Source organism: Canis lupus, chromosome 9 (assembly GCF_011100685.1).
Source record: "Canis lupus familiaris isolate Mischka breed German Shepherd chromosome 9, alternate assembly UU_Cfam_GSD_1.0, whole genome shotgun sequence".
Classification (NCBI taxonomy): Eukaryota; Metazoa; Chordata; class Mammalia; order Carnivora; family Canidae; genus Canis; species Canis lupus.
This window is the reverse complement of record NC_049230.1, coordinates 59,872,230-59,885,624: the sequence shown is the minus strand read 5'-3', so window position 1 is coordinate 59,885,624 and position 13,395 is coordinate 59,872,230. Positions and strand designations below refer to the sequence as shown.

General features: G+C 37.5%; 1 protein-coding gene across 6 annotated transcripts in view; it reads left to right on the top strand.

Annotated features, from left to right (window-relative positions):
• The window catches only part of RABGAP1 (RAB GTPase activating protein 1), a 167,261-nt gene that overhangs the window by 60,623 nt on the left and 93,243 nt on the right, over positions 1-13,395 (top strand). For all 6 annotated transcript variants that reach the window (XR_005365013.1, XR_005365011.1, XR_005365012.1 and 3 more), the window contains one exon: positions 10,979-11,153. Coding sequence is in view for 3 of the 6 variants with exons in the window: in XM_038549425.1 (XP_038405353.1) it covers positions 10,979-11,153 (175 nt within the window). In the remaining 3 variants the exon portion in view is untranslated. The remainder of the gene's footprint in view (positions 1-10,978; positions 11,154-13,395) is intronic.

Genomic DNA, 13,395 nt, shown 5'->3' with positions numbered 1-13,395 from the left:
TTTCCTTCTTTTAGCTTTTCTTGACCTCATATGCCCCACTACCCCCCCCCCCTTTTTTTCTTGCTTTCCTTTGTATCAAAACATCTTGAAAAATAATCAAATCCATACTGACATAAATTGCTAAATCTAGTGGTCAGTCTGAGTCTTCATCATCCTTGGCCAGTGAGCTATATACAGTATGGATGATCACTCCCCAACTCCTTACCCCTCTCTTACTTAGCCTTTAGGACATCTCAGATGTACCTCACCCTCCTCACCCCTAAAATGCTCTCCTTACCTGTCTTAACTGTCTCAGTTCATGGACACCTTTTCCTAATTATTGCTAAGGTTAAACATTTTTCTTTCATTTTTCACACCCCATATCCAGTCTGTCAAGAAATTCTGTTTACTTTCAAACCCTATCTAGACTTAGATACACTAACCTCATCTGAATTGTCACCTTTACCTGAGCTACTGTAATAATCTCTTCACATCTGTTTTTTTTTTTTTTTTTGCCCTCTCTTTCTCTTTCTTTCTCTCTCTCTCTCTCTTTTAAAGAGTTTATTTATTTATTCATGAGAGACACACAGAGAGAGACACAGAGACACAGGCAGAGGGAGAAGCAGGCTCCATGCAGGGAGCCCGACATGGGACTCAATCCCAGGTCTCCAGGATCAGGCCTTGGGCCGAAGGCAGTGCCAAACTGCTGAGCCACCCAGGCTGCCCTCTCTCTCTCTCTCTCTTTTGTAAGATTTTTACTTTTTAGAGTACAAGCTGGAGAGAGGGAAAGCAGAAAGCAGCTACTTAATCGACTGAGCCACACAGGTGCCCCTCCTCTTCATATATTCTCAACACAGCAGCCTAAGATCAAGTCAGATCACTTTACTGCTCACAACCCTTTAAACCAACTCTACTCTATAAAAGCCAGAGTCCTTTCATTGGTTTCTGATGTTTATGTGGTTACTGCCTATTATATCTTTTTTTTTTAAAGTTTATTTGTTTATTTATTAATGAGAGACAGAGAGAGAGAGAAAGAAACAGAGAGAAGCAGGCTCCATGCAGGGAGCCCGACGTGGGACTTGATTTCTGGTCTCTGGGATCACACACCAGGCCAAAGGTGGCGCTAACCCACTAAGCCACCCGGGCTGCCCTGCCTATTATTATCATTAACTAATTTCTCTCTACTGCTTTTTTTCCTTACTGCTTCTGCTCTAACGATGCTCTTGGGGCTTTTGCTATTAACTGTTTTTTCTGCCTTGAATGCTCTTCCCATTTCCCGTTTGCTATTATTCACCTCCTTCAAGTCCTCATCTTCTTTAAGTTTGTGCTCAGATGTCAATCTGAGCCTGACTGCCACATTTAACACTGCAGTTTGTCTACTCTTGCAGTGATGCTGCCAATCACCCCCACCCCTGCCCCGGTATATATTTTTTGAATTTTTTACAAAGCTTTTAACTTCCAGTATACCACATAATGTACTTAATTTTATCTTGCTTATTATGTGTTTTCCCTGTTAGAAACCTCTACTAACTCAGTATTCCAGATGTGCCTTGTTCACTGATTTATCCTAAGCATCTAAAACATAGTAGTTCTCTGGACACCTGGGTGGCTCAGCAGTTGAGCGTCTGCCTTTGGTTCAGGATGTGATCCCAGTCTGGGGATTGAGTCCCGCATCAGGCTCCCTGCATGGAGCCTGCTTCTCCCTCTGCCTGTGTCTCTACCTCTCTCTTTGTGTCTCTCATGAATAAATAAATAAAATTAAGGAAAAAAGAGTTGACTTTGGAATCAGAGTGTATCAGATTTTACCACTGACTAGCAAGTACCATCAACTCTTTGAGCCTGTTTACTCATCTGTAAAATGGCAGTGATTGAAGATTCCTCATAGTGTTATTGTGACATTAAGTAAGAAACTGTATAACATACTTGGCATATGATATGTTATTCATTTTAACGGTTATTGAGAGGGACTGTGGAACCTTAGTGGGACAGAGGAGGAGTAAAAGGTATTATGTCCATGGGGCACCTGGGTGGCTCAGTCATTTGGGCATTCAGTTCTTGATCTCAGGTCTTGATCTTGGGGTCCTGAATTCATTCCCCGTGTTGGGCTCCACACTAGGTGTGGAGCCTACTTAAAAAAAAAAAAAAAAACAACTAAGGCATGAAATAGGACAAGATTGACTATCATTGGATCAGCCCCAGAAGAACAACACTTCAGAAAGAAAAATCAGTTTACAGGTATCATTTTAAAAGTTTAGGGAGGGGGATCCCTGGATGGCTCAGCGGTTTAGCTCCTGCCTGCAGCCTGGGGTGTGATCCTGGAGACCCGGGATCAAGTCCCACGTCGGGCTTCCTGCGTGGAGCCTGCTTCTCCCTCTGCCTGTGTCTCTGCCTGTTTTTCTCTCTGTGTGTCTCTCATGAATAAATAAATAAAATATTAAACAAAAAAAAGTTTAGGGAGTATGGATGATTCTTAAGTTGTCTAGAGTAAGAGATGATAAATAGAAATTAATGCTATAATCATTTTAGTACAAATTTGTATGTCAGAAAACATTCTCTTTAATTAGAGTTCTGTCTCTTTAATCTTAGTGAACATAAATAAGATTCCTCTGATACTGCTTTTCCCTTGAGGTCTTATACAACCTTGTATTCATAGACTGCATGAGTTTATAGGAATATTACTTAAGTGGTTTGGTCTACAAGAATGTATCTAAGTAAGCTAATAAATGACTTGACAGGGTAAAGGAGCCAGAAACACATATACCTGAGACCTGGCCTGACAGACTACCCTAGACTCTTTTAAGTTTAAAAGCTAAACAGGCTGAGTTGTCAGTATTTTCTTTGTAAAAAGCAGAAGTTTATATGTGGAAGCTAGGAGGAGGGCAAAGGAATTCCTCAGAATAATCTTTCATTTTTCTCCTTATTTGGATAAGTCTTATTTTTTTGGGGGGGAGGAGTTTTGTGAGGGGTAGAGAATGAGAAAGAAGAGACAGAGTGAAGAATTTGAGCAACTTGTTGCTGTCTCAGTGCACTTAGAGCACTGTTAATCTCTTTTCTTGTAACATAATAAACTAAGTTCATTCCCTTCTATAGTTCCTGGCATTAAAAAGTAATAGCTACAGTGGTTAAGAGCCTACTGTGGCCACCAGTGTACTAGCTACTTTGCTTTTTCTGTCTTATATAATTTTTTATAGTGACTAGTAAGGATAGAATTTTCATTTTATAGATCCAAAGATGTAAAATAGATATTATGGAATGTTGTGTGAACAAGATATGCACCTGAGCCTTCTAAGAGTTCTCAGTCAGGATTGAGGAAACATCCTCTCTTTGTCTTTCTGTAAGAGGATTTTTTTTTTAAAGATTTTATTTATTTATGAGAGACACAGAGACAGAAACAGAGACACAGGCAGAGAGAGAAGCAGGCTCCATGCAGGGAACCTGATGCGGGACTTGATCTTGGGTCTCCAGGATCACACCCTGGGCTGAAGGCGGCGCTAAACCGCTGAGCCACCAGGGCTGCCCTGTAAGAGGACTTTTAGGATTTATTTAAGTTAAGGAGAATTTAAAATTGTAACCCTTTTTGCAGTTCTCATTAGACTGAAAAAGGAAACAATGTTGTGAACCAAGTTCGTTAAATATACAGCATACAGTTTCTGTTTATTGCTGTCAGTATGGAAGAATAATTACGGAAATTTTTTTAATACATGTTGAAAATTTGATTCTTTCTCCTATCACTAAAATTATCTGATGACTCAGTAGCAACTCTTTAGCCTGGAAGCCTTCCCAACTGTGCGGATTATTACATTACAATGGCATCATATTAGAGAAGAAACTTAAAATTAGTGGAGAAAGGGTTACCTGGGTGGCTTAGTGGTTAAAACATCTGATTTTTGGTCTCAGCTCAGATCTTGATCTCAGAACCATAAGTTTAAGCCTCACATTGGGTTCTGCACTGGGCATGTAGCCTACTTTAAAAAAAAATTAACAGATGAATAATGATCATTTTCTTGGTTTTAAATATTTAAATATCATTTACTAAACGAGGAAGAAACTGATCTGAAGACGAGGTTTTCCAACAGTAACATAAAATGAATTTAAGTCTGGCTAAGCATTCTTAAAACTATAGAATTATATAATTTTATTGCCAAAGACCATAGGTGTCTTAAAATCTTTGATGAAATTTTTTTATAGATGAAGCTGATGTGTGTAAAACTAAGTATGCGACCAACATCATATAGACAAGTTATTAGTATGACCATACTAGACCTGAACCTCTTCTCTTTGGGGTGTGTTTTTATGTGTGCGTGCACGTACATGTGTGTACACAGGCATGCACACATGTGCTATACTACTCTATCTCTCAAGGTAAAAAATATGGAAATGTTTTCTGTATTGGAGACCTTCATCTGCTAAATCAGGAGGCACATGATATCATCATATTCTGCTGTTCCTGGAAGGTGTGATCACTAGGTTAAGGTGGTGATCACTGGATTTCTCCTTTGTAAAAGTAGTTTCTCTTTGCATTTAACAAATAATATTTGGGGTGGTTCTTTGGCAACTTCCAAATACCCTCAACAACTTTCTAATGGTTTTAGCATCCTTTAGCATTGATGATCCTTCCCTGAATTATTTGAGTTCATTCACATATTTTCTTTCTTTCTTTTATTTTTTTTAAGATTTTATTTTATTTTATTTTATTTTTTTAAAGAGGATGAAGCTCTATTGGATTCCAAAGAAGACACTATTTTATTTTTATTTTTATTTATTTATGATAGAGAGAGAGAGAGAGAGAGGCAGAGACATAGGCAGAGGGAGAAGCAGGCTCCATGCACCGGGAGCCCGACGTGGGATTTGATCCCAGGTCTCCAGGATCGCGCCCTGGGCCAAAGGCAGGTGCCAAACCGCTGCGCCACCCAGGGATCTCCAAGATTTTATTTATTTATTCATGAGAGACACAGAGAAAGAGGCAGAGACATAGGCAGAGAGAGAAACAGGCTCCTTGCAAGGAGCCTGATGTGGGACTTTGATCCCAGGACCCCAGGATCACAACCTGAGCCAAAGGCTCAACCACTAACCCACCCAGGTCCCCCCACATATTTTCAATAGTAAGGTCACGTTACAGAGCTTTCTTCTTTTCTTTTACATTTATATGTTTCTAATATTCACTAACTTAAAGACAGTAATTGTAATGTATTTATTTGCTTTATCCTACTTTATCAAATAATTAAAAAATAACAGTATTGCAGGAAACACCCTTAATACGAATTTTATTTTATTGATCCTAGCAAATCTATAACAAAATCTTTATAAAATAGTAAATGTTAAGAAAAGGCACTATTATATTTGTTTTTGAAATACAGATTTTAATTACGTAAAATTTCAGTGAGAACAAACATACATTAATACAATTACTGATAGGGTAATTAAGCATTCATTAATAAACTTGCACCATTTCTAAAATATAGATGATGCCACACTGCAATTTGTGTACAGCTTACAATGTACAAGCTTCTTTCAATTTGAAATAAGACCATATTTTAATGTCAGTATATAAAAGTCAGTATGTAAACATCTAAATGAAAAGGTTCCAGAATATTTAGTATATTCTGAACTTTGTATAGATGCTTAAATTTTGGGAGAAACATTTACTTATGTAACTGTAATACCTAGGTATAACATAAAAACAGATGTATATAATATGAAATTATTTAAATCTGTACAGTTTCAAATTCCCATTTGTTGATATTTCAAAAAAGTCAGTATTGTAATTAATAAACTACTGAGTGGAGTTTATGCAGCTTTTTTTCCTCTTTGAACATGTTCTAATATATAAAATGAGTACTGTGTTCAAAAGTTAACTGGAAAAAATGTTTTTTCATATATTTATGTTACCATTTGACACATAGGTTCATTTGTTTCCATATTTTCAACTCGGGGCCTTTGGGTCTTTTTTTCTTTTTGTTTATTTTTTGAATATTTAAAATATGTATAATGGTATAAAAGTCAAGATTATGTAAAAATGTACTCAGAAGTCTTAACTTTCATTCATGTTTCTCCACCCATAGGTAACCATTATTAGTGGTTTCTGGTTTCCCAAAAAGAAAAACAACAACAACAAAAACAAAAAAACAATGTTTCTTTTTTTGAAAATAGGAAAATACTCCTATATTTTTTTAATTCTCTTTTAAAATACAAACTAGCCTATGTACTGTCTGGTACTTTGCTTTTTTAACTTCCTGTAGATCATTTTTTTTTTAAGATTTTTATTTATTTATCCATGAGAGGCCCACACAGAGAGAGAGAGAGGCAGAGGGAGAAGCAGGCTCCATGCAGGGAGACCGACGTGGGACTTGATCCCGGGACTCCAGGACCACATCCCAGGCCGAAGGCGGCACTAAACCGCTGAGCCACCGGGGCTGCCCTGTAGATCATTTTTTCACATCAGTTCATAGAGATCTTTCTCATTCTTAATGGCTACATAGTACTTTCTATTTGGATGAGTCACGATTTATGATTTTTTAATTGTCTTCTGTTGATGTATTTTTGAATTTTTTTCAGTCATTTGCTGTTGAAATAATTTTGCAATATAGAACCTTGTGTGTACATTGTTTTAATTTAATGAAAGTGCATCTTAGAGTAAATTTTTATTAGTAGACTCCTCGATACATGAGGTAATTTTGCATATATAATTTTGTTATATTTGCCAAATTTTCTCTCAGTGTAATCGTAGAGGATATGAGAGTACCTGTTTCTACACAAACTTGTCAAGAGTATGTTGTCAAACTTAAGGATCTGATGGTAGTCTTAATTTATCCTTTGATGAATGAAAAAAATTTTTTTTTCATATGTTTAAGGGTAATTTTACTTTCCTTTTCTGTGAACTGTTCTCTTCATATTTTTGGCTTTTTGGTTTTGACCTTTTTCCTTTTAGATTTTAGAAGCTCTTTCTGTATTTAAGAGACTAACCCTTTGAGATATAAATTGTAAATATTTCTCCAGGTTTGTCCCTTGTCATGTTTTTTCATCAAGTTTTTCCCTTTAAAGCTTCTGGATTTTGAGTCAGAAATGCTTTCCTTACACCCAGTAATAAAGAAATTTACACATTTTCTTTTATTACATGGTTTCGTTTTTCTGCTTTTAAATTGCTGATTCATTAGTGTTATATTCTAGCATATGGTATATGGTATGGGTCTGATTTAATCTTTTTCCAAATGGCTTTGTACTTGTCCCAAAACCATTCTTTGAATAGTCTAACTTTTCCCTGTGATTTGAGATGTCACTTAAATATCACATTTTCTTGTGTCTTTGGACTTCATTCAGCTTTTTATATTCTCTTTCATGGGTTTTTAGGTTACTCATGCACCAATATCAAATTTAATTATGTAGACTTTATAATATGATTTGATACCTGATACAGCTACCTTCCCTCTCCAGTTCTTTTTGTGGATTTTGCTGTATATTTTTATTTTTCATGTAAACTTTAGATTCAACTTCTGTAGCTATAGAAAAAAATTGGCTGTTATTTTACTAAGGAGAATTGACATCTTTATGATGGTTAGTCATAAACATGGGAGCCTGATGTGGGACTTGATACCAGGTCCCCAGGATCACAACCTGAACCAAAGGCAGACATTCAACCACTGAGCCACCGAGGTGCCCCTCAAGAGTGCTTTTTCTCAAGTTTTTTATTACAGGAAATTCAGACATACACAGAAATAAAAATAATGGTATAATCAACCCCCATGTACTATTTCCTAGATTCAACAATGTATATTATTTTTTAAAAGATTTTATTTATTTGAGAAGGAGAGAGAGCATGAATAGAGAGGAGAAGTAGAGGGAGAAGTAGGCTCCCTGCCGAGCAGGGAGCCTAACATGGAGCTTGATCCCAGGACCCTGAGATTGGGACCCGAGTTGATGGCAGATGCCCAACCAACTGAACCACGCAGGTGCCCCTCAATGTATATCTTTAATAGCTGGAGTTCTTGACTTCTAAGCACAGTTCAGTTCATGGCTCTGTGTTTATCTGACTTCAAAAGGCAGTGTTGATCTGGTCATTCTGATTCACAGAAGAGTTTCTAGGTAAACTGCAGTGTTTATGAGTGACATTTATATAGTCTCTGAGAAATTCTTTTTTTTAAGTAGAGAGCTATTGTTCTTCGAACTCTTTTAGATGGTTATTGTTTCAGATAGTAATTTGTAACAAATGAATAAAAGAAAATCTTACTCCCTGTCAAAGTATTATATTTAAAATTAAAAATTGGGGTACCTGGGTGGCTCAGTGGTTGAGTGTCTGCTTTTGGCTCAGGGTGTGATCCCAGGGTCCTGGGATCGAGTCCTGCATCAGGCTCCTCACAGAGCACCTCTCTCTTACTGCTTCTCCCTCTGCCTGTGTTTCTGTCTCTCTCTGTGTCTCTCATGAATAAATCTTTTTTTTAAAAGATTTATTTATTTAATCACGAGAGACACAAACTGAGAGAGAGAGTCAGAGACATAGGCAGAGGGAGAAGCAGGCCCCTTGCAGGGAGCCCGATTCAGGACTTGATCCCAGATCCTGGCATCACAATGGAGCCGAAGGCAGGTGCCCAACTGCTGAGCCACCCAGGCGTCCCATGAATAAATAAATCTTTAAAGTAAATAAAAATAACTAAAAGTTAGGGGATCCCTGGGTGGCTCAGCGGTTTAGCACCTGCCTTTGGCCCAGGGTGCGATGCTGGAGTCCCGGGATCGAGTCCCACGTCGGGCTCCCAGCATGGAGCCTGCTTCTCCCTCTGCCTGTGTCTCTGCCTCTCTCTCTCTCTCTCTCTCTCTCTCTCTATGTCTATCATAAATAAATAAATAAATCTTTTAAAAAATAACTAAAAGTTATAATCACAGTTATAAATTTAGAATGAACAAATGTCATAGATTTTAATTCAATTCATTAAGTAATGAGGGAGCCAGTAAGACAGTAAAACTGACTCTACGTATTTGAGGAGCTTGAGTTTATGTAGTCCTTCTTTAAAAACAACAACAACAACAACAACAACAATGGGCAGCCCGGGTGGCTCAGCAGTTTAGCGCCACCTTAGGCCCAGGGCGTGATCCTGGAGACCCAGGATCAAGTACCGCGCCAGGCTCCCTGCATGGACCCTGCTTCTCCCTCTGCCTGTGTCTCTGCCTCTCTCTCTCTCTCTCTCTCTCTCTCTCTCTGTATATTCTCGTGAATAAATAAAATCTTTAAAAAAAAAACATTAGAATAAGATTGCTAGATCAGAAATAAAACTGGCTAATGTTTTATAGATAACTTTGGGTTATCTTTTCTACCAGACAGAAATCATTTGCCTATTCTACTGGACACCAATCTATGGGTTAATACATAACTTCATAGGGTCTGGGTCTATAATTAATAGTAAGTCAGTCAAAATCGTTTATTCATCTAGAAAATTAATCCTTAGGTGGACATGTTAAAGTTGGCAAACTAGAGTATGTGGGTCAAATCTGGCCTGGTCTTTGTTCTTTAGAATATAGCTATACTCACTTAGGTAGTGTCTGTGGGTGTTTTTGCACCATCATGACAGAATTTAGTAGTTGTGACAGACTAGTGGCCCACGGAGCCTAAAATACTTATTATGGGCCCTTTACAGAAAGGTTTACTGACTCCTATATTAAGCAGTGTCTCAGGATGATATTGAAAGGACATTGCTACTAACTTGGTGTTCTAGGATTGGGATGATTTTTTTTTTAACCTGCATGAACACTCAGATGATAAAATATGCTCTGCCTGATATTTCTGTACCTAGTGAACCTTTTAATCCTCCTCTTTCTGTATTTTTACTTTACACTTGTACATATTTCTTCTCATTGATGTAGCTACCTTTCTAGTTGTCTTTGTATCTTTTCCTACAGTTCTGCCTTTTTTCTAGCTTTGTGTTTCACTTTTTCCTCCCCTCCTTCTCCTTAAACTGGCTATAATGTGTAATATTAATTAAATTTAGTACTGGAAAATTTTATACTCTCAGTCCTTAATTTTTAATTTAGATTAGTTCAAACTACTATATGTTTGCCTCAAAATACAAACCAGTTTGAGATACAGAATATTTGTGAATTTCATTAATCTCTTTTCTGCCACCCCCACCCCCCCAGTTGTGGCTTTCAGTTGAAGAAAAGTTCTCTACACTGCTTTAATTAAGCTAAAGGAGTGGGAAGAAGCATGCAAATAAAAGGACTCTCCTAGTCCGAAACTTTGTGTTAGAATATTTTAAAACCTTTTTTCAGAGCTCCTGGGTGGCTCATTCAGTTAAGTGACTTAATCTCGATTTCAGCTCAGGTTATATGATCTCAGTGTTGTGGGATCGAGCTCTTTGTTGGGCTCAGCACTGGGCATGGAGCCTGCCTAAGATTCTCCTTCTCTTTCTACCTCTCCACATTCTCTCCCCCTCTCTAAAAATAAAACTAAAAAACAAAAACAAATATTTTTTCATGGATAGTTTCTTGTAGGAAACCTAGGAAGCCTTAAAATAATTAGGAAGCTATAGACAGTTAGCACTAAGTATTGGTAGCTGCTATCATGTATGATAATATAGCCTGAAGACAATAAAACTACAGAATTAGAGTCCTGCTAACCTGTTTTCCTATGGGATTTTATTTTATTTTTTTAACATATTTTTTTAAAGATTCCATTTATTGATGAGAGACACACACACACACACACAGAGAGGCAGAGACACAGGCAGAGGGAGAAGCAGGCTCCACGCTGGGAGCCCCATGTGGGACTTGATCCCAGGTCTTCAGGATCAAGCACTGGGCCGAAGGCAGGGGCCAAACCGCTGAGCCACTCAGGGATCCCCTCCTATGGGTTTTTAAATCTAAATGTATATTTTTCTATTTAGAAAAGGTTATTTTTAGTGTAGACTTTCAAAGTAAGACCTTTTTATTCTCATATCCTGTATGAACTCAGAAGTGTCATGTCTATTAAAAAATAATTGTACCACTTAGTAAATAATATTTTTTCATCTTCAAGATAAAGCAGAAGGAGAGAAAGAACAATACTGACACTTTATATGAAGTTGTGTGCTTGGAAAGTGAATCAGAGAGAGAGAGGAGGAAAACTACTGCCACTCCCTCAATTCGCCTGCCACAGTCTGGGTCTCAGAGTTCAATGATACCTTCTCCTCCAGAAGATGATGAAGAGGAAGGTAAATTGTAGGGAGAGATTGATTTCTATTATGGGGTGGTACACCATGCACATCATTATAATTTTATCAGGGAATTGATAATTTGACATATCATTTGGAAATCTTCAATAAATAGTTATGAGCATGTACTGTATGCAAAGGACCAGGGGAGATTCAGAAATGATGAGCACAGGGCCTTCTGTAAGATAATTGTAGTCAAGTTGGAAAAAATGAGATTTATAAGTAGTGCTTTTTTAAAGATCAGGCTATGCTAGCTTAGTGTATTAGCACATTTTTAGAGCAAAATTGACATAGCTTTCACCTAAATAAATGTTCCCATTTCAACTGATTCTTTTTTCAGGGACAATTTCACTTGCCAAAATGTGGCTTCCTCACATGACGCAAAATATGTGTATTTAAATATACAAATTTGTTTATATAATATTGGATTTTCACACTTATAAACATTAGGAATCAACAAGTTTTCCCCCCCCCCCCCCTTTTTTAAGGTTATATCCGCTAATTAACCTGTCAATCTCTGTTAAAAGCTATTATGTAGAAGTGGAAGGAAGGTAGGAGCACAGGAAAAGCAAAAGTTTGGGAGGCATTTACTAACCTATAATTTTGTATGAGGACTTTTAATTTTTATAAAGAGGAAAACAGTTGATTATGATAGAAGGTCATATGAAGCACATGTCTATGTGGAGTTCACAGAAAGTGTTCTGGAAATTCATAGAGGAGAATCCATTTGTCATTGTCGGGAGGGGTGGTGGGGCATCAGGAAGAGTAGTTTTTGAGGTATGACTTTTAAAGTGCAAAGAGAATTCAGCAGGGATAAATGGGTGGGCTTGGGCACTTCTGGCTAAGAAATTGCATTAACAAAGGCCTAGAGGTGGCAAGAATGACTGAGTTAAAAGAAATACTCATGACTATATGTGCTTTTTTTCAAGTTAGAGCAGGCCCTGACTTTCCAATTCCCATTGTTCCTGTAATTTTCATTTTTCCAATGACTAATATTAATGGCCACTTGTTGAAGCTTAATATGTGGTGGGCCCGTACTTTTTTTCAAAAGTAAAGTAATACTTTGTTTATATAATCCTCACAAACATTCTGAAAAAACAAGATTTAATATTATCCTTATTTTGCACATAAGGAAATGAAATCTCAGAAAAGTGAATTTGCCCAAGGTCACACAGCTAGAAATTGGCAAGGAGAATCTTTATCCAGTTCTGAGAGTTAGTGGTCTGAGCTCTATTCTGTAATTGTCTTGGTGTATTTAGTTCACATAAAGCATTTTGAAGTGCAAAGAAAGCATATGCATTTTGGGAGAAGTTAGAGATAAAATTTAAAATCTTCCGTCAAAGCCAATTTAAGCCACGTGTTAAAGTTGGGAAAAGTGGACACTGTTTGAGATTGTCTCCTCTGTAACATGTAGTCTTGAGACTTGCAGTTTACCTTCTAAGTCAACACTGCTAAAGATGGAAGAGCAACTAATAGAGAACTTTTCTCTTTTAAACTCAGTAGTAAAAAAATAATCCCACCATAAACTGAAAAACATACTATTTTTATGAAACCAGAGAATGGTCAAATGCTGAATCTGAATGCTGCAGATTTTAAAGAACATCTGCCAGTTACAAAGAAATTTGGACCCAATTGAGGCATAACATCAGGACTGACATCTAGTTCTAATCTATAGCAGGCATACATTTTTCAGTGGAGTTCAGAGGGCCTCTAGTAATAGTTGTTAACCAGGAGAGATAAGGACCAAAAGCAGACCATGGGAGAGTTAGGGAACACAAGAACACAAATTCTGTAAAGGACGAAAGTGGGTTTTTTTTGCCCACATTGGTTCTTTAGTGTATAACACAATTCCTGGTATTGTGATGCTCAGGAAATACTGGTGTGATGGGTTACCCCACCCTGCAATCCATCCCCATAGTGAAGGGCTAACGACAAGAACATGGGGCTGAAGAAAGCTGTGCAGCCATCCATCTTTTAATTCTCTAACCTAGTATAGACTCATCCTATTGTCATGTGTTTACTCCCTAGAAAGAGGTAGTTATAGTCCTCTAGAGAGGTTCCTTATACATAGGACATTTGTGTTCCCAGGGCAGGAAGCCAGCAAGTATATAGGGGAGGTGTTCAAAAACAATATTCTGAAACTGAGGCTGCCTGCTCCCTTCTAACCCACCCTTGCCTTAGGTACATGGAGTTCTAAATACATATTTCAAATTACTACTGTCAAGATATGTTGAAGGCATCC